Consider the following 25008-nt stretch of genomic DNA (forward strand, 5'->3'; position numbering starts at 1 on the left):
GCCATGCTGAGTTGGTATCCAGCTTCCCGGTTTATCAAGTTCTCTGTCATCTTGATTTTGATCGATTCAGTGATGATGATATCCCAAAATTTGGGGGTCTGAGATAAGATCCTGGTTTTATCATATATAATGGTGTGCTCAAGTTCCAAGCAATGTTCTACTATTGCCGATTTAGTGGCTTGTTGTAGCCTGGTATGCCTTTGGTGCTCTTTACATCTTATGTCCTTGGTCCAGATGGTTTAGCCAATTTAAGACATACTGCATTCACATGGTATATGGTAGATACCAAGTTTTCTCAATCCCAGATCATCCTTAACCATTCCAAGAAGCGCCCTGATCTTGTTTGGTGGGCAGAACACACTCTTGATATTGTGCTTTCTCAGTATTCTGCTGATCTTAGCAGATATAGGTGCATGTGGTAGAAAGCTACCCTCCTGGTCTCTTCTTCTTGTTCTTCTCCCTCAGTATCAGTTCATCTGGAGGGATGTACTGCCTTTTGGATGTCCCCTGTTGACTATCCATTGTCTGCAAACACTTGCTGTACTGCCAAGCTGTCTCAGTCGGACAGTGTTTTGGCTTGGTGAACAAGTGTTCTCAGCACCCCATTCTTCTGTATTGGATGATGGCAGCTGTCAACTTGTAGGTACTTTATGAACAGACTGAAGGAGTGGCGATAGGTAATCCCTTATCTCTGGTAGTGGCAAAACTGTTTATGGAGAGATTCAAGGATGAGGCACTTATGACCACTGCCTACAAGCCAACCTGTTTCTTTAGGTACATTGATAACACGTTTGTCATCTGGCTACATGGTTGGGAAAAACTGCACGAGTTTCTTGACCATCTGAACTCGAGACACCCCAGCATTAAGTTCACAATGTAACTAGAAAATAATGGTCAACTTCATTTCCTGGATGTCCTTGCGAAAAGGATGACAGACAGCACATTAGGTATAGTGTGTATAGAAAACCTACACACACCGACTTCTATCTACAAGCTGACAGCTGCCATCATCCAGCACAGAAGAATGGGGTTCTGAGAACACTTGTTCACTGAGCCAAAACACTGTCCAACTCAGACAGCTTGGCAGCAGAGTTACAACACCTACATAAAGTGTTCGCAGACAATGGATACTCAACAGGGGACTTCCACAAGGTGCTACATTCCTCCAGACGACCTGATACTGAGGGAGAAGAACAAGAAGAAGAGACCAGGAGGGTAGCCTTTCTACCATATGCAGGACCTATACCTGCTAAGATCAGCAGAATACTGAAAAAGCACAATATCAAGAGTGTGTTCTGCCCACTAAACAAGATCAGGGCGCTTCTTGGAATGGTTAAGGATGATCTGGGATTGAGAAAACCTGGTATCTACCATATACCATGTGAGTTCGGTATGCTTTAGATTGGCCAAACCACCAGGACCATGGACATAAGATGTAAAAAGCACCAAAGGCATACCAGTCTACGACAAGCCACTAAATCGGCAATAGTAGAACATTGCTTGGGACTTGAACACACGATTATATATGATAAAACCAGAATTTTATCTCAGACCCCCAAATTTTGGGATATCATCATCACTGAATCGATCAAAATCAAGATGACAGAGAACTTGATAAACCAGGAAGCTGGATACCAACTCAGCATGGTGTGGAATCCAGCCTTGGATCTATTACAAAAACAATGGAAGAAAACACAAGACTAGGAGAATGACAGGGGCACTGGAGAAAGTCGGAATGGTCACCAACAGCAAACACAGCCTGTCGACAGTGCAAGGAGTGCGCCCTAGTAGGGAATGCCATGAAACGGCCACCACTGGGGAAAACAGTGGAAGTGGGCATGGACGGAAGACGGAACATCCGGTGACCAACCGACATGGTTGCAGTAGGACCGGACGGCATAGGGAACACCAGACACCATCCAGACATAAATATGGGTCATGGTCAGCCTGTCGTTCAGTCACAGGAAGCACCTGATGAAGACGCCGAGGTATGATGCCAAAATATTGTGTTAGAAAAACACAGACCACTGGCAGTACACCTCATTCAACGAGATGTCATAAAATCGCAAGGAAAGCCTAAGAAATTATTATTATAATGAAGTTTGAGATTTCTAATATTTCATAATTAGCATTGTCTTTAGACAAGCCAAAGGAATGTAACAGATTATAAAGTTAAGTTGGATAAGCCCTGGGTCAATATTTGGGATTTTAAGTACTGTGCATGTCTTAGAAAATATTATTGGAGATCTCTGAGAATTTGACAAAAATAAAAATAGTTTTGGGGGCACGAAAAACACAACATCTGAAAAGGATCCACCTGCTTTGTTACACATCGCACATACAATTAGATTTTCAGCTTAGTTGTGATCGAGTCTGGTACCAGCAATTTTGAAAGCCAGGTCTGTTCCATTGCAACCTGTTATGTGAGTAAGACAAATAAGAACAAAGAAAACAGTTTTCAGGGAATTCAGTTCATACTGTCCAGCAGGTAAGGTTCAATAGTTTAAACCATATTAACACCTAATAATTCATTAATGACATTTTGCGAACCATTAGACATTGATATTTTATATTATTAATTAGTTCTGCAGATAGTTTTCATCAGCAACCATTATCTGGCAAACTTTAATATTGGTCTGCGTACAGGTACACATCAAATTTATTTTCAAAGATCCTTTGTAAAACTTTATGTTTTTGATGCATTTCATTTCATTATTTTTAGCTTATTACATTTATATACTGGTACAACGCATCAGTTGAATGATGGCCATTGGTCAAACCTATTCAAAGGAATAAAGATAAATTGCAGCTTTTGTTCATTCTCAAAATGGAATTCATGAATGTGAAGCACAACTTGCAAAAAACTTAACTTATATTTGCCTACCCCATGAACGCCAAGAAAAACTGACTACTCACATCAACATCTCCATTATACACTGCCTGCCGCATAGCTCTTACACTGATTTCCTCTTGAGTCATTTCCTCTTTTGTCCAGAGTGGAGTACCTGATCCAAAAAATAGTGAAAATAAGTGTGAAGCAAGGAAAATACGTGAAAGCCAAACAAGAGACCAATAGAACATAAAATATGGTTTGTCTCTTTTTGAAACAAACAAAATATATTACAAATAGCTTACATTACATGAACATGTCTCTATTTCCCAATATGCATGATTTACTCAGATGTAGATTCCTCCGTATTTCAACCAAATCTTCGGAAAGACAAATGAATTTAATCAAGTTATCTCCTGTCTCAGCAAAGTATTTTATTGTTCAGAGATACATAAAAATTGGGATGGTAAGTTTTCATCTCACCACAAGAACACCAGGACAAACTTACTTTTACAACAAAATTTCTTCCTTATATCATCACTGAATTTATCTGTCCAGATCAACCTTAAGCAGAATGTCTATACACAAGAAATAGTAGGAAAAGCGTATGTCAGACTCAGATTCACAGGCAGAATCTTACAGGAATATAACTTATCCACTAAAGAAGTGGCTTCAAAAGCCCTTGTTTGACTGATTCTTGAGTATTATTCATTACTCTGGGACCCTTAGGTACGACTGATAGAAAAGATAGAGAAGATCCTATGACGAGCAGTGTATTTCATCATGGGATCATTTAGTTGGTGTGAGAGTATTACAAAGATGCTCAATAAACTCAATTGGCAGACAGGCATTGCACATCACAGAGACTTTTACCACTGAAAATTCAAGAGAGTGCTTTCCGGGATGAGGTGGGCAACATATTACTTCCTCCCAAATACGTCTCATGAATGACTACAACTAGAAAATTTGAGAAATTAGAGCTAATACAGAGGCTTACAGACAATCATTCTTTACATGGAAAGGAGGAGATCAGTTATTGGTACCAGAAGTACCCTCCACCACACATCACCATCTGGATTGCAGAGCATTGATGTATATGTAGATGTAAATTAGAGAAGGCAGTCATGACATTCCTACCAACTAACCTCCGCTCATCAATAAAACAAGACTAATGTTCTTTTACAGTGAAATGTGAGATCATTAAATAACAACAGAACAGTGGTTTGAGGAACAGTTAAAAATAAAGACATCAAACAAACTAAACACAGTGACGTGTCCAATTCTAGGGATACATCCACAATATAAGGCAAGTAATCACAATCACGCAAATTTATTGATAAACACTGTTCCAAGGCCTCTGAAGTTTCTGTAAGTCTGATTAGCACAAAAGACTCCGAAAACAAAATAAATGAAAGTTCTTCAACATAGAAATTAATTTAAAGCACCAAGCTCACAAAATAAATAATTAAATTACACATTTCTCGAGACAGTCAATCACTTTAAGAAACCAAAACTAAGCAATATTCAGAACTTAAACTTGAACAGAAAAAAGCTTTCCTCACCTCTGTTTTAGTACACAAGTCTGCAACCAACTTCAGTTTATAGAAAGAACAAACACTTGATGAAATCTCATATAGGTACTTCACTTGCTGAAGCATCAACAGTCCAACAGCAACAGAAATTTATAAGTCTGAAACGGACAGAAAATTGTGAGACTGATACTGCCTTGTCAGTCAGTGGAACAACAGTACAAATGATACATTCCCCAAATGACACTTTGCTGAACACTTAAAGTCCCAGGGCCATTGAGGTGGAATGCTGTTCATGGCAGCAGCTGAGTCCTTGGCCTAGCATAGGTGAAGGTCTTCTGGTTGCTGGCTGCAATGGAGCTGCTGTCTTGAGCTCATACACTGGCCTAAATAGCTGCCTCACGGATGGACACTTGTGGGCCTAGTTTCTGCACATGACACAGGAGATACATGAAGAGATGCAGTTTGTCAGCGACATCTATTGTCATCATGTATGCTTTCTGGTGGCCCGACAGAGCATGGTTGATGCCCTCTGCTGGCCTGGCCACTGAGTCACGGGGATTGCAAAGTCCTACGTTGTCTGGACTGCTGGGACTGAGCTCGCTGCAATGTGCCTGATGTATGTGTTGTGCATAGTGTCATCAGCAGATAAGGAAAATGAATCTTACAAGATGGCACTACTAATTCAAAATGTAAGTGTGTTTAGTCAAGTCCCCATAATCAATACATCGAGAGCTCGTAATTGCAACATAAACTCATGCAGAAAAATGCTACCATATTGCAAATCAACAGAGTACTGCACAGTTGCTGTAATGGTCACTAAATAAGAAGCCAGCATCTGATAAACTAATGACTTTATCTGACGTGTTTTGGGTAGAACCAATTCTCAAATTGTCATAAACATCTTGGTGATCAGATAAATAAAGACAGTATTTAAGAAACAAAGCTGCCATGGAAGATCATGCAGTTGTTTGCCATGACAGCTTTGTATGTTATTTATTGTCTTTATATTTCTGGTCACCAAGACATTCATTACAATCTGAGGATGTATTCTACCCAAAATGCATTAAATAAAGTCATTGCTTTATCAGATGGTGGCTTCTTATTTAGTGACTGAAGCAGCAATTGTGCAGTTCTCCTACTGAAGGCTTCTAACATCTAAGTATTGAAGGACACGCAACAAATGCTATGAGACCCATCATATGATGGACCAAACACAGTGCACTCTCACTACAAAGACTGTCACACACTGATGAGCCAAAACATTATGACCACTGCCCACTGCAAGACAATGCCATCTGATGGTGTTGTTGGGATGTTGTTCAGTTAAGCAGAGCAGAGACAAATGGGCAATCATTAGAGCAGCAATACGAGCTGAAAATGAGGAAATCCAGTGACATAAATGACTCTGACCAAGGGCAGGTTGTTATGGCCTGGCACCTGGGACCGAGCATCTCAGAAATGGCGGAGCTCTTTCGCTGTTCGCATGTTGATGTTGAGAGTATTTATGGAGAGTGATTGAATGATGGTGAAACCATGACCAGGCAACACAGTGTTGTATATCAACACCTAATGATAGAACATGGAAGATGGAGGCTTCCACATGCTATAAAGCTGAATAGGCGGCAGTCTGTTGCAAATCTGGTGACAGAGTAGGCACAAGTGTTTCATTGGATTCCATTCAGCACACTTCTTTATTTAATTTATTGGCCTTCAGCATACAGCCAGCTCATACTTACATAAAATATCCAGTTACTGATAGAAAATTAGTGTTCAAATATTTATTTGTTTGCATGGATGCACTTACATACTAAGGCATGCTGGAAAGTAATGCCATCAAAAAATTTTTTATGTGAAAATTCTCAAAGCTTTTTAAATAAAACAAATGTTATTGTCATTCTACATCTTTATTTTCCATGTCTGCATATTTATTTCTCAGCATAGTCATCCCAGTGACAAACAGATTCCTCCAAACAAAAGGCCAATTTGTTGATACCATCAAGTAGAATGTCTGACTTCATTGCCAGAGTCACAGCCTCACCTCTGCTTGCACTCATTCATCACTGTCAAAATGAAATCGTTGAAGGTATTCTTTAAGTTCTGAAAATAGATGAACATCGGATGGGGCCAAGTCATTACTGTATGGAGAATGACACACAACAGTGAACCCAAGCTGTCAATTTGTTGCAGATATCATTGCACTTGTTTGTTGTCTAGCATTATCATGCTGATGGAGAAGAGTCCTCTAGCAGCACAGGGCTTCAAATATGTAGACATGAAGAACAAAGATGTGGAATGTTAATAATGTTGGTTTATTTTAAAAGCTTCTACACTTTCACATAAATAATTCTAAATCATTACTTTTCTGCACATCCTATTAGTTACAGACAGACTAGTACTGTACAATCACAGTAAAATCAAATCTTACAAAGCACTTTTGTGAAGATCATTGTCAGTAACTGTTTGTTGCAGATGCAGAGATGTGTGGCAACAATGAATTTGTGCACTGCAGGGAAAGTCTATGATTCTATGTAGCTAACAAAGCCATCACACTGGTTGGCAATGGGTGGCCAAGCTTCACAAGTTCTTGTAAAATGATTGTCGTACTTCCACATAGTCTGGGGCACCCAAGGAAAAGATTACCTGTGTCCTCTTATACTCCACAAGAGCAGGAGGGTGGCTCCATGATGCCCATCCTGTGAAGAGTTTTACAGAAACATCCATGGTTAAATCTGAGACTAGCTATTAGAGAGGCGAAGGGCCTAGGCATTGAATTTGTATCAGATTTCATGGAATAAATGGCCAATGGGAGAGATGATGTGTACGTCCTACCTCTGTATGCTGTTGCTTTCTTCCGTTCCTGTTACTGGTCTTCTGCCATGCATCTGTGGAGGGCATATCAGTAGCCCATACTACGGATTGCAGCCCAGCTGGTATGCCATGTCACAGCAGCTTCTCTGACTAAGTGATCTTCCATGAAATCTCCCAAGAATCTACATATCCTTGAACTAGAGGAGGACGTTCTAGTGATCCAGAAACATCTGGTAAAGCACTTTATGGTTACATCTGAGGTGAAAGGTTTCACTTTGCTGGATTCTTACTGGTTCCTTTTAAGAAAGAATTTGGCGCAGAGATACTGCTGGCATAGATAGATTGGAGGTTCTTGTGCTTCAACCAGGAATGCACTGGAAGGGGTGGAGCACATTGCTCATGAAAAAGTTCTCAGTGCTTTATATTTGCATTGATTAATTCTGTAGACCATCAGTTGCAGGCTCACAACAAGCACTCCCATAATCAATAACTGAACATACCATGTACAGTAAAGTGTTAGTACTGTACTGATGTTCAAGCCTCACTTGCATCCTCTCATAGCTCTGTTTATACTGACAGCCATCTCATACTTCTTCACCAAGGTAGGGATGGGCAAACTCATTCATCCTTGGCAATTAGTTCACTGGTGATCACTCTTTTTTTGGGAACCATTCATTTTTACTCATTCACCATTCATTTGTGTTTGGTAGATGGAAGGCGCCACGAAGGGGCACTTGCCTCTCCCCTCAAGTACAGAGTTTTTATTCATAACAAAATTCTCACACACTTGTAATTTTTGTGATTCTGTAAAACCTCTCGTTTAGGCAACTGTAGCATTATGTGGCTGATCGCAGTGAAATAATGTAAGGTGGTGCATGAAAAACCAGCTCTGAGTACAGACTGCTCGCCAGTTACACATGATTTGTTGACTGCTACACACAGAATAGATAAACATGTAATAATTAGGCATTGAAGAAATAAGCTAATGCAAACAATAACTTCGAAACAATAGATGATGATTGGTGGGTGACAATGAGCAGTCTAGTACTCGGGGCAGATTTTTGGTGTGCCACCCTGTACCACTGAAATAATGTTGTAGAAGTTATCATATTTTCTTTACAAAATGTGACACCAGACTCTCAGTTATGGAGGGCAGGCTTCATTCAGTTGTAAGTCGGTCTGCCTTCCATAACAATGAACATGCTCTATTACCTTGGATAAAAAAAAACACAGAAAATGGCCACTCATGTGTGCCCTGCTGACTTCCTTTGCATGTGTAACAACAAAAAACTTTGCCTTTTTACAGATATTTCTTCTGCTGTTCATCGAAATAGTGAAGTAAGTTGATAAGCTGTTTTGTTACCTGAAAAGATGTATGTATTACATAGCACGTAATTTTTATGTAATTTATGTAATTATGAAATACATTTTAATTACTGGTCATGGCTGCTGAATAGAATACGAAAAGAACCAGAAGTTCAGAGTTCAAAAACGGTTTGAAACAGATCTAGAATGGGCATGTGCAGTGAACGAAATGTACTGAATTAACTATGAGCAGTCGGCATTGGAAATGTGATGAGTGTCCACGCGAAGAATGATGAGTCCGCCCAAGCGAGACCAAGACTGAGACAGAAGGGAACGGGACCAAGTCTGTTCTGGGAACAAGACCAATGTTTCCCATTCCGAGGAATGATAAGTAGAAAGCCATGACCAAGACTGAGACAGATGGAAACAGGACCAAGGCTGAAATGAGACCAGCTGACATGCTGTTGCGGGAATGAGACCGATCGTTTCCCGTTCCCGGGAACTATAAGTAGAAAGCCGTGACCGAAGTGAACTATGAAAGACTGTTCCTTAGAATTCGTTCCTTACTTGTACTGTTCATCTTGATGAACCATTTCTTTGGACCTGTTAGTTCACGAACGAACCATTTCTAGTCCCAGGTATTTGACTTGCATCTTCAAAGGGAAGTTGTATGAGCCTAGTGCTATTACATCTGGCAGATTCACTCTGTGTCTTCAAAACACTAATGTGTTTTAACTTAGACGTGGATATACACTGAAGCACCAAAGGAACTGGTATAGGCATGCACATTCAAGTACAGAGACATGTAAACAGGCAGAATATGGTGCTGCCGTCAGCAACGCCTATACAACACAACAAGTGTCTGGCACAGTTGTTAGATCAGTTACTGCTGCAACAATGGAAGGTATCAGGGTTTAAGTGAGTCTGACATGGCATTATAGTCGGCGCACGAGTGATAAGACACAGCATCACTGAGGTAGCGATGAAGTGGGGACTTTCCCGTATGACCATTTCAAGCACATAACGAAATATCAGTAATCCAGTAAAACATCAAATTTCAGACATAGCTGCATCTGGAAAAGATCCTGCAACAACCAATGACAACTGAAGAGAAACATTCAACGTGGCATAAGTGCAATCCTCCCACAAATTGCTCCAGATTTCAATGCTGAGCCATTAACAGGTGTCAGTGTGTGAACCATTCAATGAAACATCATCCATATGGGCTCTCAGAGCCAGGCCCGCTCATGTACCCTTGATGACTGCATGACACAAAGCTTTAGGCCTCACCTGGGTCCATAAACACTGACATGGGACTGCTCATGACTGGAAACATGTTGCCTGGTCGGACAAGTCTTGTTTAAAATTGTATCGAGCAGATGGACGTGTATGGGTATAGAGGCAACCTCATGAATCTATGGACCCTGCATGCCAGCAGGGGCTGTTCAAGCTGTTGGAGACTCTGTAATGATGCAGGTTGTGTGCAGTTGGAGTGATATGGAATCCCTGATATGTCTAGACATGACTTTGACAGATGACACATACGTAAGCATCCTGTCTGATCACCTGCATCCATTCATGTCCATTGTGCATTCTGACAGACTTGGGCAATTCCAGCAGGACAATGTGACAGCCCATATGTCCAGAATTGCTACAGAGTAGCTCCAGGAGCACTCTTCTGAGTATAAACACTTCTGCTGGCCAACAAACTCCCCAGACATGAACATCATTGAGCATATCTGGGATGCCTTGCAGCTTGCTGTTCAGAAGAGATCTCCACCCCCTCATACTCTTATGGATTTATGGACAGCCCTGCAGGATCCATGGTGTCAGTTCCATCCAGCACTACTTCAGACATTAGTCGAGTCCATGTCACATCATGTTGCAGCACTTCTGCGTACTCGGCCCTTCACAATCTAAGGCAGGTGTAGCAGTTTCTTTGGTTCTTTGGTGTATATCCAGTCCATTTATCTTGAGCCACTGTTGGAGTACAGACTTTGCGACTGTCAGTTGTGACTTGTAGTCCTCTCAGAACATTCTTTCCATGTAAATACATATATTGGCTGTGTGTTGTACAAGTTTCACCTTTCTGGGAATATCCTACGTAGGTCAATGGCATGGATATTAAACAGAAGAGGTGCCAAAACAAATCCTTTTGACAGTGCTATACTCGTAGTTCATGGTCCTATCACACACCCTTCACACACAACTAGTAGCACTCATCCAGACAGAAAACATAACACGTGTTCTGCAAATATGTGGATATGCATTGCTCCTTTAGTTTTGTGGCTAGCACTGGGTGTAATGTGTTATCACTGGTACTGTTTAGATAAAAAGCCTAGTAACAGGTGTGGCAATGAAACTACAATTTTGAAACCTCCACGAGCAATACAAAATTTATTCACAACAATATAAAAGAAATACAACATGAATTTGCAATGCTTGCAATTTACAATGCCTATCACTTGAAAATGACATCACATAGGTTGCCACCATTTTCCTTCACACACATTTCAAGCCTTTTACAAGAAAGTAGTTACCACATCTTGCAGGGCAAGCACTGGAATTCGATTAAGTTCCTCCAGCATTTAATCCTTCAGTTCCTGGATGGTTTCTGATGGTTCACAATGGAAGATCTGAGATTTCAAATGACTGCAAAGAAATAAATCACACATTAAAAGGTCAGTGGGTCTTGAAGGACAGGAAATGTCCCAGTTTTGAAGATGAGATGATCAGGAAAGATTTTCTGTAGTGTTTTCACGGTATGTTGTGAAGTAGGGTATGTGGTTCTGCCTTGTTGGAAGAATGTGTTTGTAGTTACAGGGATATCAGCAAGTTGTCACACTATGAAATAGTTCAGCATGTCAACATAATCTTCTGTAGTGATAATAACAGCATTAGTGTGATCATCTTAAAAAAATAAGGCCCTATGATTCCAAATGATGATACACCGCACCACAATACCACTTTATGACTGTGAAGTGACATTTCATGAAGTATTTCACGATTTGCACATGGCCAGTATCTAAAGTTTTGCTTGTTAACAAAGCCTGATCCATAAAAATTGGCTGCATTGCTCATGATCAGATTTTTGCACAGGCCTGTGTTGTTGTTCATGAATTCCAACCACTCTCGGCAAAAGCGTAATCTCTTTGGGAGATCATCCACATTTAGTTTTTGCACTATCTGAATTTTGTGAGGGTGGTATTACAGTTCTTCGTGCAATATTCACTGCACAGTGTGATCAAATATGTCAAGTTGAATGACATACTTGCACGCAGAATGCTTGAGGCTTGGGCCGAAGGCTTCTTCCACTCTTGCAACATTCTGTGGTGCGCCATGCATTTTGCATTTCCACCCCTCTTCTGTACTGTATCACCCATTTCCTCAAAGTTCTGTGCCCACACTTTCATAACATGTTCCAACAGGACTGGGACATCATGTGTGAGTTTGTAATGACCATGACATACACACTTGTGGCCACGCAGCTGTCATTGTTCTTGTATAATGCCTTCATGGTTGGTTGGTTGTTTTGGGGAAGGAGACCAGACAGCGTGGTCATCGGTCTCATCGGATTAGGGAAGGATGGGGAAGGAAGTCGGCCGTGCCCTTTCAGAGGAACCATCCCGGCATTTGCCTGGAGTGATTTAGGGAAATCACGGAAAACCTAAATCAGGATGGCCGGACGCGGGATTGAACCGTCGCCCTCCCGAATGTGAGTCCAGTGTCTAACCACTGCGCCACCTCGCTCGGTGCCTTCATGGCAACAGTGCATTATTCACCAGTCAATGCCATCTTGATTGAATATCAATACCAGAATCAATGGCACAGATTTGTTATCCAGATGGTACCACTCCCTGTTTTCTCATTCCTAATGTAATGTGCTATTTCCAAGGTTGTCAAGTCACCTGTTTCACTGCCATACCTGTTAGATGCACATTTCAGCTGAAACAGAGCTGTATGTTACTCACCAAATGCATGAGAATATCTTCAGTACCATTCCATTTGCGAAAACCTGCCTGATTACTTGAGAGCAGGTCATGGTATTCAGACTACCACTGTAACCAGCATTTGACCATTCTTTCCAACATTTTGTAGAGACATTGCAGTAACATTATTACCTGGAATGATGCCACCAAACCAGGATCCTTCTCTAGTTTGAGCACAGGAATCATCCTGACTGTGTTTAAGGGCTCAATATTGTAATGTTCATACCACACTTTATTTTAAATATGGAGTAGACTCTATTGTCCTTCATATGACAGAAATGACAGTGCACTATAGGGGATATTATCTCAGATATGGGGCACTCTTTTTACAATGACAAAAGCTCTCTGCAGCTTGACATTGAGAGTGCTGTAGAAGTGAGTGACTTTCACAGTGGTTTGGACTCTCTGTGCTAGGTTGGTGTTTGATGGAAGGAGGTGTCTACTTTTTTAATGACTATTCTGCAACACAATTTGTAGGCAGCAGATTTTAGTGGTGAGGTGTCGACAACTTCTTGAAGCTCTCCACCTTCTTCCACACACACATAACATTTTAGTGTCCTTAGTACAGAATTGGAGAGGTTTTTCCAACCTGACTTCTTCTTATTTTTCAAAAAACCTCTAGGTTCCCACGTGTATTTTTTTCAAGCTGGTGTAGTTTTGTTGGGTATTCTGTCTCTTATATTTCTTCAGAGCTGCCTTACTGTACAGAATGCAGAGCAGAATGGTTTGTGAGTGACAGAAGGGAGGCTGGTTTGAAACTGAGTGAGGGAACTAAAGGAAATGCATGGTATATTCTGCACTTGTGGTATACTGCAGAGGCTTACCACAAGGGACAAGATGAAGAGTGACTACCAGTCTAGAATTGGGGCCTAAATAATGACAAATAAGGCATGGCAGAGGTGGTGGTTCATGTCTATGCAGCTAGTGGCCACTCCTAGTGAGCAGAAAGTCAGAGGCCAACAGCTCGAAGCCGTCTACCCTTGACAAAGGCTAGTCAGAAGACGTCTGCTCCGTTCGAGTGCTGAAAACCAAGAGAGAGACAAACAACTGCTCTCTGTGTCCCAAGACCCTCCAATGATCATGCAAGCACTGTGCCTCCCATGTTCCCTACTGGCTAAACTGTGGTGTGGAATCACAATTTTATTCAGTAGAGACACCATAAAAGTAGTGTGATGTCATAGCCAACAACTTTTACTGGATGGAACTGCCTCTGACCTAAACAGGCAGGCACATGTGAAGTTCTACTGGGAGAAGATGTGAAATATAGGGATTACATTTTGAAACAAAATTTTTTGAAATAAATCCATAAATATCCTCAGAATGGCAGGCCATCTTGCACATAATGTTCATTGATGGCTCTCTGGTATTTGGTATCCCACCACACAGGAATGGTTCAAATGGCTCTGAGCACTATGGGACCTAACTTCTGAGGTCATCAGTCCCCTAGAACTTAGAACTACTGAAATCTAACTAACCTAAGGACATCACACAAACATCCATGCCCGAGGCAGGATTCGAACCTGCGACTATAGTGGTCGCGCGGTTCCAGACTGTAGCGCCTAGAACTGCTCGGCCACTCCGGCCAGCCCACACAGGAATGGTTCCGTTTCTAATGCAAAATGGGTCCTGTTTAGGAACTGCCTGTACGGTGGCCTCAGCAATGCATTGTGTTAGTTGGGAACTGGTAAAAAACTTTTTTTAGCCAAGATCATATAAATACCTCTTTATTTTTGACAGCCAGTTTTAACAGAATTCACTGTCATTTTCTGGTCTTCAAAAAGTTTTGTTACTAAACGTGTTCATTGGGAGTTGGAATCTCATGCAAAGTTGTCATATTAGAGGCATGAGTTTCCAATCAACAATGAACATGTTTTGTAACAAAAATTTTTGAAGACCAGAAGATGACAGAAAAGTCTGCAGAAACTGGTTGTTGAAACAAAGAGATATTTATGTGAGCTCTCTCTGACCGTGGAAGGCTCTCTTTTACTCTGTAAACATATTTATTCCAGTCAGCTTCCTCTATTTTCCATCTGAAGGGCTGATCCAGCATGGTTCTTTCTTTGTGCCAGGTAAAGTTGGAACAAAAGGCAGGTGATCAGATCCTAAAGGATTTACTTTTACTTCCCAAATGGTTAGTAGTGCCAGATGAGGTAATGCAAAGCTGAGGTCTGTCGCTGATCTTGTCTGTAACTGTGGTGTTATGTTTGCAGTGGCTCTATCATTCAGCAGCACTAGGTTTTCATCTTCTACAATGGTCATTTATAGCCCACCATTGCAATTGGCATTCTTGCATCCCCATGATGTGTAATGCACGTGAAGTCTCCCAGCACATGCAGTGGATGGCCAAATTGTTGTGACAGAAATGTCATATTGGTGCCAAAAATGAGAGTATTAGGTGGCCTGTAGAAGCAAAAGCATTCAGGTCGGATTCCAAGTTTTGCGTGGATGTTTCTGTGGTTTTTATGTCTTGGTTGGTGCAGCTTTTTTGAAGACTATTGTAAGGAATATTTTCTTTGACAAATGTAGCTACTCCTCTATACCCATTGTTTCTGTAGCTTCTATTGACATAGTAATCTGGGAAATTGAAGTCCTCCATTGGCTGGAGGTATGCTTCAGGGATGGCACAGGCTGAGAAATCCTGTATTTGGATGTAGCAGGTGAGACTTTATAGGATCTAAATTACCCACATGCCATTGCATATGCTATGGACAACTTTTGCCATCGGTTTTAGAGAAACTGAAGTGAGCTGATCAGTTGCACTAAGTCGAATACTCGGGTATGGCTGGAGCAAGTTGCTGGAGAATTAGGTTGTTTTTCATTTGTTCGCTTGTAGTTATCCACTGAGATTGGGGAGGATATGGATTTCTTTGTTTGATGTTGCTGGGTACCAAGGGCAGGCAAGAGGGCTGCCATCCCCCTCCCCCCCTCTCGTGCACCTCAGCTTTCAGGCAAATTAGTGTAGATAGGTGTTTTTATTTCAAGAAAATTATTTAAAAGTTGGTATTTTTATGCAAGCTTTTAACAGATCAAAACTGAAGATTTTTTATGGCTACTTCAAGTCACCGTTCATCTTCCAAAATACTCTATACCCCAAAGCCTAGCTCACTTCCACCCCCACCCCCCCCACCCCCTCCCTACAAACTAAAAATAACTATTGTATGGCATCATATGCTGGGTTTTGATTAGCCTACCACAGCAAATGGTGCTCTTCCTGTTACTTTTTTATGTGCATTCTCATGAATTGTATGTCCTATGTACAGTGTGTCCCGGAATGAGTGATAAAAATTCGGGGATATGACATCCACTTTGTATGGATGCTCTATTCCAAATGGTTTCTGAGATAGGACACATTTAATGTGCATTTGGTTTTTGGGCTATTGGCGTAGATGAATGTGCCTTATCCACCCAGTCTGTTCAACATTTTATTCTATCCTAACCCACCTCATTGCTTTCAACCTCTTCACTTGGTACGTCTTTCTGCCATTGAATTAGCCCGCTGAGTATGGAATTGCCCATGGTGAGTTGTGAGTGAAGTGGGATGAGAGACAGAATGTATCAGAAGGAAGCATTCGTTAATTATGTTTATACACAAGCTGGCTAAAATGCCACACATCTACACTAATGAAGAATATGTTTGTACATGTGTTGACTAAAATGCACACATCTACACTAATGAAGAATATGTGAATATGGTGTATATTTACGACTTCTGCAATGGTAGTGCTCCTGCTGTTGTAGGAGAATACCATTGGCACTTTTTGATGCGTCAAATTTCTGTTCGTAGAAAGTTTAATAGAGCTTTTGAGACATTGTGTGGGACAGGTATCCTTTCATGGTCCCATTTTTCTTCTGAACATGTAGTTCAACAGTCTGTACAGGAATAGCAACACATTACTGAAATGGAGCAGCGTAGTCATACTACCAGCACACAGTGAACTTCTGCATATATCAGTGCCCCACAAACACATATATGGTTAACATTAGATGTGGAAAACTTGTACCCATCTCACATACAGTGTGTCCCTAATTTTCACATCACCTATAATGCCACACAACTTAAATGATAATTGAAATTTGTTTCCATTAATATCATTCACCGATGAAGCCACATTTATGTGGATTGGAATCAACAACACTTGTAGTAATCAACTATGGTGGCAGGAAAATCCATTCACTACAGCTGAAACCAATTTCCAAGTTCAGTTTTCAATCAATGCTTGGATTGACATGATCGGTAACATGTTGACAGATCTAGTCATTTCAGATGAACGAATGACAGGATGGAATTACTTGCATTTTCTGGAAGATTCATTTGCTGAAAACTTTAATGATGTTCCTTTAGCCACATGGACTGCAATGACAGATTGATTTCTAACACGGGTTTGCTTCAGAATTCTTGAAAATATTGTAAGTTCAAATATAATAAATTTCCTTGATAGGGAAAGCCTTCTGTCCACAGATCAGCATGGTTTTCGAAAGCATCACTTGTGCTAAACTCAGCTTGCGCTTTTCTCATGTGAGATCCTACAAACAATAGAAAAAGGGCGACAGGCAGATTCCGTATTCCCAGATTTCTGTAAAGCATTTGACACGATGCCGAACTGCCAAATATTAATGAAGGTACAAGCATATGGAATAGATTCACAGGTATGTGAGTGGCTCAAAGACTTCTTAACTAACAGAACCCAGTATGTTGTCTTCAACTGTGAGTGTTCATCAGAGACAAGGGTATGGTCAGGCCTGCCCCAGGATAGTGTGATGAGACCATTGTCATTTTCTGTATACATCAATGATCTCATGGATAGGAAGGCAGCAATCTGCTGTTGTTTGCTGATGGTGCTGTTGTGCACAGGGGGGTGTCATTGTTGAGTGACTGTAGCTGGATACAAAGACAAAGTTTCTAGGTGGTGTGATGAGTGGCAGTACATTTAAATGTAGAAAAATGTAAGTTAACTTGAATGAGCAGTAAAAACAAACCCATAAAATTTGAAAACAGCATTAATAGTGTCCTTCTTGAGACAGTCACTTCATTTAAATATCTGGGTGTTATGTGCAAAGTGATATGAAATGCGACAAACATGTGAGAACTGTAGGAGGAAAGGGGAATGGTCAACTTCGGTTTATTGGGAGAATTTTAGGAAAGTGTGTAAAATGCCCTGCTAAACCTGCAGGACAGGTCAGATAGTTTATGTTGTGGAAAGGGGCCAAAATGAGTGACTGTCAGCTACACTCGAACATACAACATTTTATTTGATCAAACATTACAAGAGCCAAGAAAAAGTTTTTTTTTTGTGTGTTTTTATTTATTTATTTTTTTTTAATGAAAAAAAAAACACAGCTTTAGTTTTGGATCTTAATTAGAGGCTGAATGCACCGTACAATCTGATGCCTTAAGGGCAAGACCACTTCAATTTAAAAATCGCTGAAAGCCAATAACTTAAAGCTCAACCAAAACCAGAAATTTAAAAGGCAAGGCCTCATCTTAAAACAGTTCCTTAATTAGGCTGAAAGCCCAAAGAATCTAACACTTTAAGTGCAAATAACTTAAATTCAAAATCAGCTGAAAGCGCAACACTTAAGACTCAATAACATTAATTTTAAAAATGCCAAAGGCTTTACGTAAAACAGTTCTTAAATTGAGCTGAAGGCCCAAACCATCTAACACCTTAAGAGCAGGACAACTTTAATTTAAAATCGGCTGAAGCCCCAAAGAAACTGACACTTTAAGAGCAAACAACTTAAATTCAAAATTGGCTGAAGGCACAACACTTAAGACTCAATAACATTAATTTTAAAAATGCCAAAGGCTTTACGTAAAACAGTTCTTAAATTAGGCTGAAGGCCCAAACCACCTGATGCCTTAAGGGCAAAACAACCTTCATCTAAAAATCGGCTAGAAGCCATACAAGTACAAACAACAAGAACAAGCAAGAAAAGACAGTACACCCAAGGGTGCTCAGAAGTTCCGAAGGCCAGCGTGGAATTCAAACACTAATGCTCGCTTAGGTGAGACAGGCAGTTGGCCCAACCATTGTCGATCTGACGACAACCCAACCGACAGACAGTACAAACAACAAGAACAAGCAAGAAAAGACAGTACACCCAAGGGCGCTCAGAAGTTCCGAAGGTCGGCGTGGAATTCAAACACTAATGCTCGCTTAGGTGAGACAGGCAGTTGGCCCAACTATTGTCGATCTGATGACAACCCAACCGACAGACAGTCAACGGACCAAGCGATACGATAACTTCCACTCCACTCGACCAGCACGCAACAGGGAGTTCAATGGAACAATGCAAAAGGTATCAGCGTCAACAACAGATTACACATTTAGCTGTCAAACTACACACCGTGCCAGACAGTGACAACATGATGAGGAAAATACACTGCCTGAATTTACGTCAATGGCCAGGGCAGGTAACTGGAATGTTAGTGGCCACAAGGCAGAAGGTTCCGCTGGTGCACTTCAATTCAAATAACCAAGTACAGTTAAACTCCACTGGAGGGTGGCTAAAGTCTGCCAACTGGAAAACACATGTTGTTGCTTGCGGGGATATCCCAACAGCCAATAATGAACTCCAAACGACACAATGTGAACAGTTGTGACTTGCTGGTAGATAAAGTCAAAACTCAACTTTCATGTCCAGGATCAGTGAGCCATGAACCTCGTAGCAATGAGAACAGCACCACAAACTCTGACCGCATAAAGGCTGCCAGCGGGCCCGGCCAAACTATGTGCCGTGGAGGTTTCCTCGCTGCTCCACGCCAATCGACCAACTGCTCAGGCTCGGAAACGGTGAAAGGACCAAATATACGTCGGCTGATGAGATGACCAAACAAATAAACAACCAACGGTTGTCCTGCTCCAATCTCCCTCCATCGGACAGTTCATGTGTGTTGCCAGCGTTCGGCGAGCGCTGGTTGTCGGCGTCTCACTGGCACTCCGTCCCCCGACTTCACTGCTGCTGTGTCCAGACTACACTGCTGGTCCATCTCCAACTGACTTCTGTGTCCTGACTGATCTCCCAACTGAATGCCAAACACACAACAGCGGAAATACTAGCTCGGACCCAACCATGCAGAGGAAACAAGCCCACTGGCTAACTGACATCCCTGCACCGGGAAAGGACCGACCCAAGTCCGGCAAGATAACCAATTGAAGAGACCCAGAAACAGTCAGAGAACCAGTTACATGTTGCCCAATGAGACGACCGACCGAACGACCAACCAAGAACTGTCCCCACTCAAACCTCCTTCCGTCAGACAACGCATGTATGTTGCCAGCAGTCGGGCGAGTACTGGCTGTCCACACCTCACCGGATCTCTGCTCCTGACTTCACTGCTGCTGCATCCCGACTGCACTGCTGCCAGACAGACAATGACCCGGAAATACTATCAGTCGCTCCAGAGATGGTACGACAGTGCACTTATCGATACGCGCTGCTGCTGCCGCTCACGGGCAAATAAGGCAGGAAGTTAGTGACACCAGTAAATGGAATAAGAAAATGAGGTGGCAGTACCATAATAGAGGATGACAAAAATAAATGGCATGAACACAAGCCTTGCACAGCTCAGTGTGGTTCGCTGCAAAGGAGACCACATATAGGTCGCTAGTGTGACCTGTTCTTGAGTACTGCTCCAATGTTATGTTCGAGCAACACACAGGTATTATGGGGATGCTTCGGGAACTCAAATGGGAGTCACTGAAGTGAAGCCAACATTCTTTTTGAGGACCACTACTGAGAAAATTTGGAGAGCCATCATTTGAGGCTGACTGCAGGATGATTCTCCTGCTGATAATGTACATTTCACATAAGAACCATGAAGATAAGATAAATTAGGGCTTGTATGGAGGCACATGGACAGTCATTTTCCCCTTGATCTATTTGCAAGTAAACAGCAAAGGAAATTACTAGTAGTGGTATGGAGTACCCTCAGCTATGCATCACATGGTGGCTTGTGGAGTATGTAGATGTAGATGCAAAAATGTGGATATGCTAAATGAAGTGAATGATTGCATTGTGGATGCTGCAACCTTTACTCGGGAATGTGTAGAGGCACTCTGACAAGGAACACAATATGTCTGCAGTATCAACAGCAGCTTCACTGACCGTACCCAGCATGCCACACTATGCACCCAGCTAACAGGGAGTAGGGATGATAGTTATCACTGAAGCAACCAGTTTTTGGTTACCTATATTGGTTTTCTCCCACGCCAGTTTAACCTGTTAAAACCAATCAAAATAACCTGCTTCTAAAATAACAATTTTCAATTTTTTGTTACTTTTATTTCATGTAATAAACATAGAAATCGAATATAGATTGAAAAATTTTGACACACTCCATTTAAACATACATAGAATCAAAATATTAAATTAAATAGGCAATTAAAAGAAAACTTAGTCCATCCAATGTCCACTGCTTTTCTCAAAATGTTCTCCTATTGATTCTAATTTTTTGGAACTCTGCTCAAAAATCATGGTGTAATCGGAAATCATACCACTATCTGGGAGTTACAAACAGTCAGTCAGTGCTACAGGGTGAAAACCGAGGTTGAAGAACACCGTTTTTCATGCTAATTTTTCTGCTTTCAAGGGCTTCAAGCAGATAAAGGCATATTATGTAGACACAGGCAGTAGATCAGCCACTCTCTGTTTTTATTTATACTATGAATGAATTGCTATTAAGTTTTCAATTTATTTTTGTTACCGTAATTTCCCTTCCCTTTTATTATTTCATAGAAATGTCAGACAAATCTTTAATCTTTTAAAGCAAATAAAGCATAGTACTTCATTGCTACATCAGTTCGTAAAAATACATCCAGACTATGGTTGCTGCCATTCTGCAATATAACCGATGTCCAGTGATGACAGTGAGAATCTACCCTATAAACCTTTGTAAAAATTTTATGAAGCCAAGAGTGCATAAACATTTATTTATTTACAAACAACCAGTTCCAACAGACTTTATTGTCCTCTTCAGTTCTTCAAAAATTTATGTTACAAAATATGCTCACTTTGAGCTGGACCTCATGCCAAGTTATCATGTGTTACATTTTATCTACATGATAGCAAATCTGTCAGAACTGTTTGTTTGTAAATGAAGTAATGCAATCACGGCTTAAGAAAGTGTTTACCAAGAAAACAGATCACTCCTTTTAATTCTCAGCATGAGAAAATTCAGCTGTATAGTCCAGCTGTGGACAAGTATTGCACATTACACATACCATATTTTGCAGATTATAAGGCACACTTTTTTCTTCGAAAAATTGCCTCCATAATTCAGGTGTGTCTTATACTTGAAATTGACATAAAAATGTCCAGTATTTGATTTAAAAATCCCACCAGTCTTAAAAATGAACATATACGTGTTGCTGCGGGAAACCTATCTCTCTCTGGAACACTGGATGCAACTGGCAGCAGCAGTGCACCGACGCAACGAACATGAGTTGCAGGTATCCACAAGCTTGCTAACACTGTCTCCCTTCCATTCCACCATCACAAACCCAGAACACTGTCTAGCCTATGATGTGTCACTGCAGTCTATGGTGCTAGTCAACAGTAAAATATTTTTGTTAATCATAATGGTAAAAAATGAAAGGCATTCATATGATGCTGGCTATAAAATCTTTAAAATCAAAAACATCTAATGGGTTTGATGAAATATCAACAAAGTTAATTAAAGAATGTGATTCTGAGCTAAGTAACATATTAAGCTATCTGTGTAACCAGTCGTTTATCAGTGGAATATTTCCTGAATGGCTGAAATATGCTGAAGTTAAGCCACTGTTTAAGAAGGGAGATAAAGAAATAGCATCAAATTTCTGTCCAATTTCACTGTTGCCAGAATTCTCAAAAATTTTCGAAAAAGTAATGTACAGTCGGCTTTATAACCATCTTATCTCAAATAACATACTGTCAAAGTCACTGTTTGGATTTCTAAAAGGTTCTGATATTGAGAAGGCTATCTACACTTACAGTGAAAATGTGCTTAATTCATTAGACAAAAAATTGCAGGCAACTGGTATATTTTGTGATCTGTCAAAGGCATTTGACTGTGTAAATCACAATATCCTTTTAAGTAAATTAGAATATTATAGTGTAACAGGAAATGCTGCAAAATGGTTCAAATCTTATATCTCTGGCAGGAAACAAAGGGTGTTATTAGGAAAGAGACATGTATCAAGCTATCAGGCATCATCCAACTGGGAACTAATTACATGTGGGGTCCCACAAGGTTTTGTCAGACATAGGGGATATAAAAATGAAAAAGCTGGCATACTATGCTTACTTTCATTGCATATTGTCATATGGGATTATTTTTTGGGGTAATTCATCAAGCCAAGCTAAAGTTTTCCGAGCACAAAAACGTGCAGTAAGAGTTATGTGTGGTATGAACTCAAGAACACCTTGCAGAAGCCTGTTTAGGGAACTAGGGATACTAACTACTGCTTCCCAATATATTTATTCCTTAATGAAATTTGTCATTAAAAATATATCACTTTTTCAAACCAACAGCTCAATTCATGGAATCAATACTACAAATAAGAATAATCTTCACAAGGTCTTGTACAAAAAGGTGTGCATTATTGAGGAACACACATTTTCAATAACTTGCCAGCAGCCATAGAAAGCTTTACAACCAATGAAATTCAGTTTAAGAGAAGCCTAAAGGATTTATTGGTGGCCAGCTCCTTCTACTCCATTGATGAATTCCTCAGAAAAAGCAACTAATTTGTATATAAGTACAATATAACTTCTGCACAATTTCAGTGCAGTAATGTGTCATTGAAAATTTGTGTGTGTGTGTGTGTGTGTGTGTGTGTGTGTAAGTACAATCTAACTTCTGCACCATTTCAGTGCAGTAATGTGTTCATTGTAAATAAGTATTATAGTAGTTGTATTACATGTTTATTACCTTATAAATAAATAAAAAACTTTTTCATTTTAAATTCAGTGTATTAGTATTTATAAAATGACTCTTTCATATAGTGTTCATTAAAAAATAACAGCCATTCCACTTGGGACCTGTGGAATGATACATTAGCTTACTTTTTTTAGTTGTAAATATTTGTCATGTATTGTTGTTTTTCTGACATGTTCCACATCCTGGAGGACCTCCTCACTACGGATCAATTGGAATGAAAGTAAATCTAATCTAATCTAATAAATGGATAGTAATTGCATATGCAGAAGAACATAGAAACAGAGCAGGTGAGTGGCATTTCAGCCCTCCACCAACAGAAAAGGGCATTTGTAATTGGCGTGCTAGTAAGGCAAAAAGAAAAAAAGTGGAAGACAATGTGCAAACAGAGGACTGAATGCAAAATCGCCAAAACTAGAAGATGATGTACTGAAATGGATTCAAGGACATTGTCAAAATGGCATTGGAATTAATACAAACATGATTCAAATACATGCTCATGAGCTAGAGCTACAGTGGAACTTAACAGACTTTAAGGGTGGAGTTGGTTGGTGCTACAGGTTTATGAAGCATCATAGCAAGTGAATCAAAACCAAAATATCTCAAAAAATTCCAGAAGAGTATGCATAGAAAATATTATCTTTCTATCACTTTACTACTCAACATCAGAAAAAAAACCTGTGTGGAACTAAGCCAAATACTGAATATGGACAAAACTCCTCCGACATTTGATGTGCCGAGTAACAGAACTGTTGGCATGAAAGGTGTTAAAAACTTTAATTATAAAAAGAAGTGGACATGAAAAAATGCACTACACTGTTCACCTTTCATTTTTTCCTGATGGTACTAAACTTAATCAAACGACCATTTTCAAGTGCAAAACAGTGCCAAAACCTTCTGAAGAACTGAGAGGTGTTGTTCATTTATATGAAAAGGACTGGATGGTCTAGGTGGGACTTACTTCACAATTGCAGTCTCTTGATGTCTTGATAAGTAAACCATTTAAAGTATATATAAGAGAGGAATTGAACAAATGGATGGAGGATGAAACCCAACATGAAGTCACACCAAAGGGAGCTTTGAAACAACCTACAGACAAAAGGTGGGTTAGTGGATAAAAAATTTGTGATCTAGAGTGAGAGATGATGATACTATTAGATATTTCAAGAAGTGCAGTATAAATAATGCTCACGATATCATTGTAGATGATCTTATATATGAAGAGGACAATGATGACAATGAAGAGGAAAAAGAAGATCAAAGTTCAGATGACTATTTTCAGGGATTTTAAACGTCAGTTTGGTTTTATAAACTAAGAATTTTTTCAGTCTGGCTTTCCAGTCTAATAATAAAAATTGTAAAAACGTTATTAAAAAAAAAATTGCTTGAAAATTAAGATGCCTCTTATGGTCTGTAATGTCTTACAGTCCATTAAATACATTAAGCCATGACATGTGGCAACATCCATATTATTGTCTGTGCAAAACTGCACCAGTTCTTATGCAAGGTGTTTGTTGTTCATTTTTGCGGGCATTGCTACTAAAATAGCACTGATCGATTTTCCCATTTTCTATAAAAACGCACCATTTTCCATAGTAGCGCAGTATTTCAAGCCAATGCAGA

At 40.2% G+C, this 25008-nt stretch overlaps 1 protein-coding gene across 1 annotated transcript in view; it reads right to left on the reverse strand.

The window, feature by feature from the left end:
• The window catches only part of LOC126229628 (putative ankyrin repeat protein RF_0381), a 243671-nt gene that overhangs the window by 192020 nt on the left and 26643 nt on the right, over positions 1-25008 (reverse strand). Inside the window, exon 2 of the mRNA XM_049942370.1 lies at positions 2917-3005. Coding sequence (XP_049798327.1) covers positions 2917-3005 — 89 coding nt within the window. The remainder of the gene's footprint in view (positions 1-2916; positions 3006-25008) is intronic.

Source organism: Schistocerca nitens, unplaced genomic scaffold (assembly GCF_023898315.1).
Source record: "Schistocerca nitens isolate TAMUIC-IGC-003100 unplaced genomic scaffold, iqSchNite1.1 HiC_scaffold_376, whole genome shotgun sequence".
Taxonomy (NCBI): domain Eukaryota; kingdom Metazoa; phylum Arthropoda; class Insecta; order Orthoptera; family Acrididae; genus Schistocerca; species Schistocerca nitens.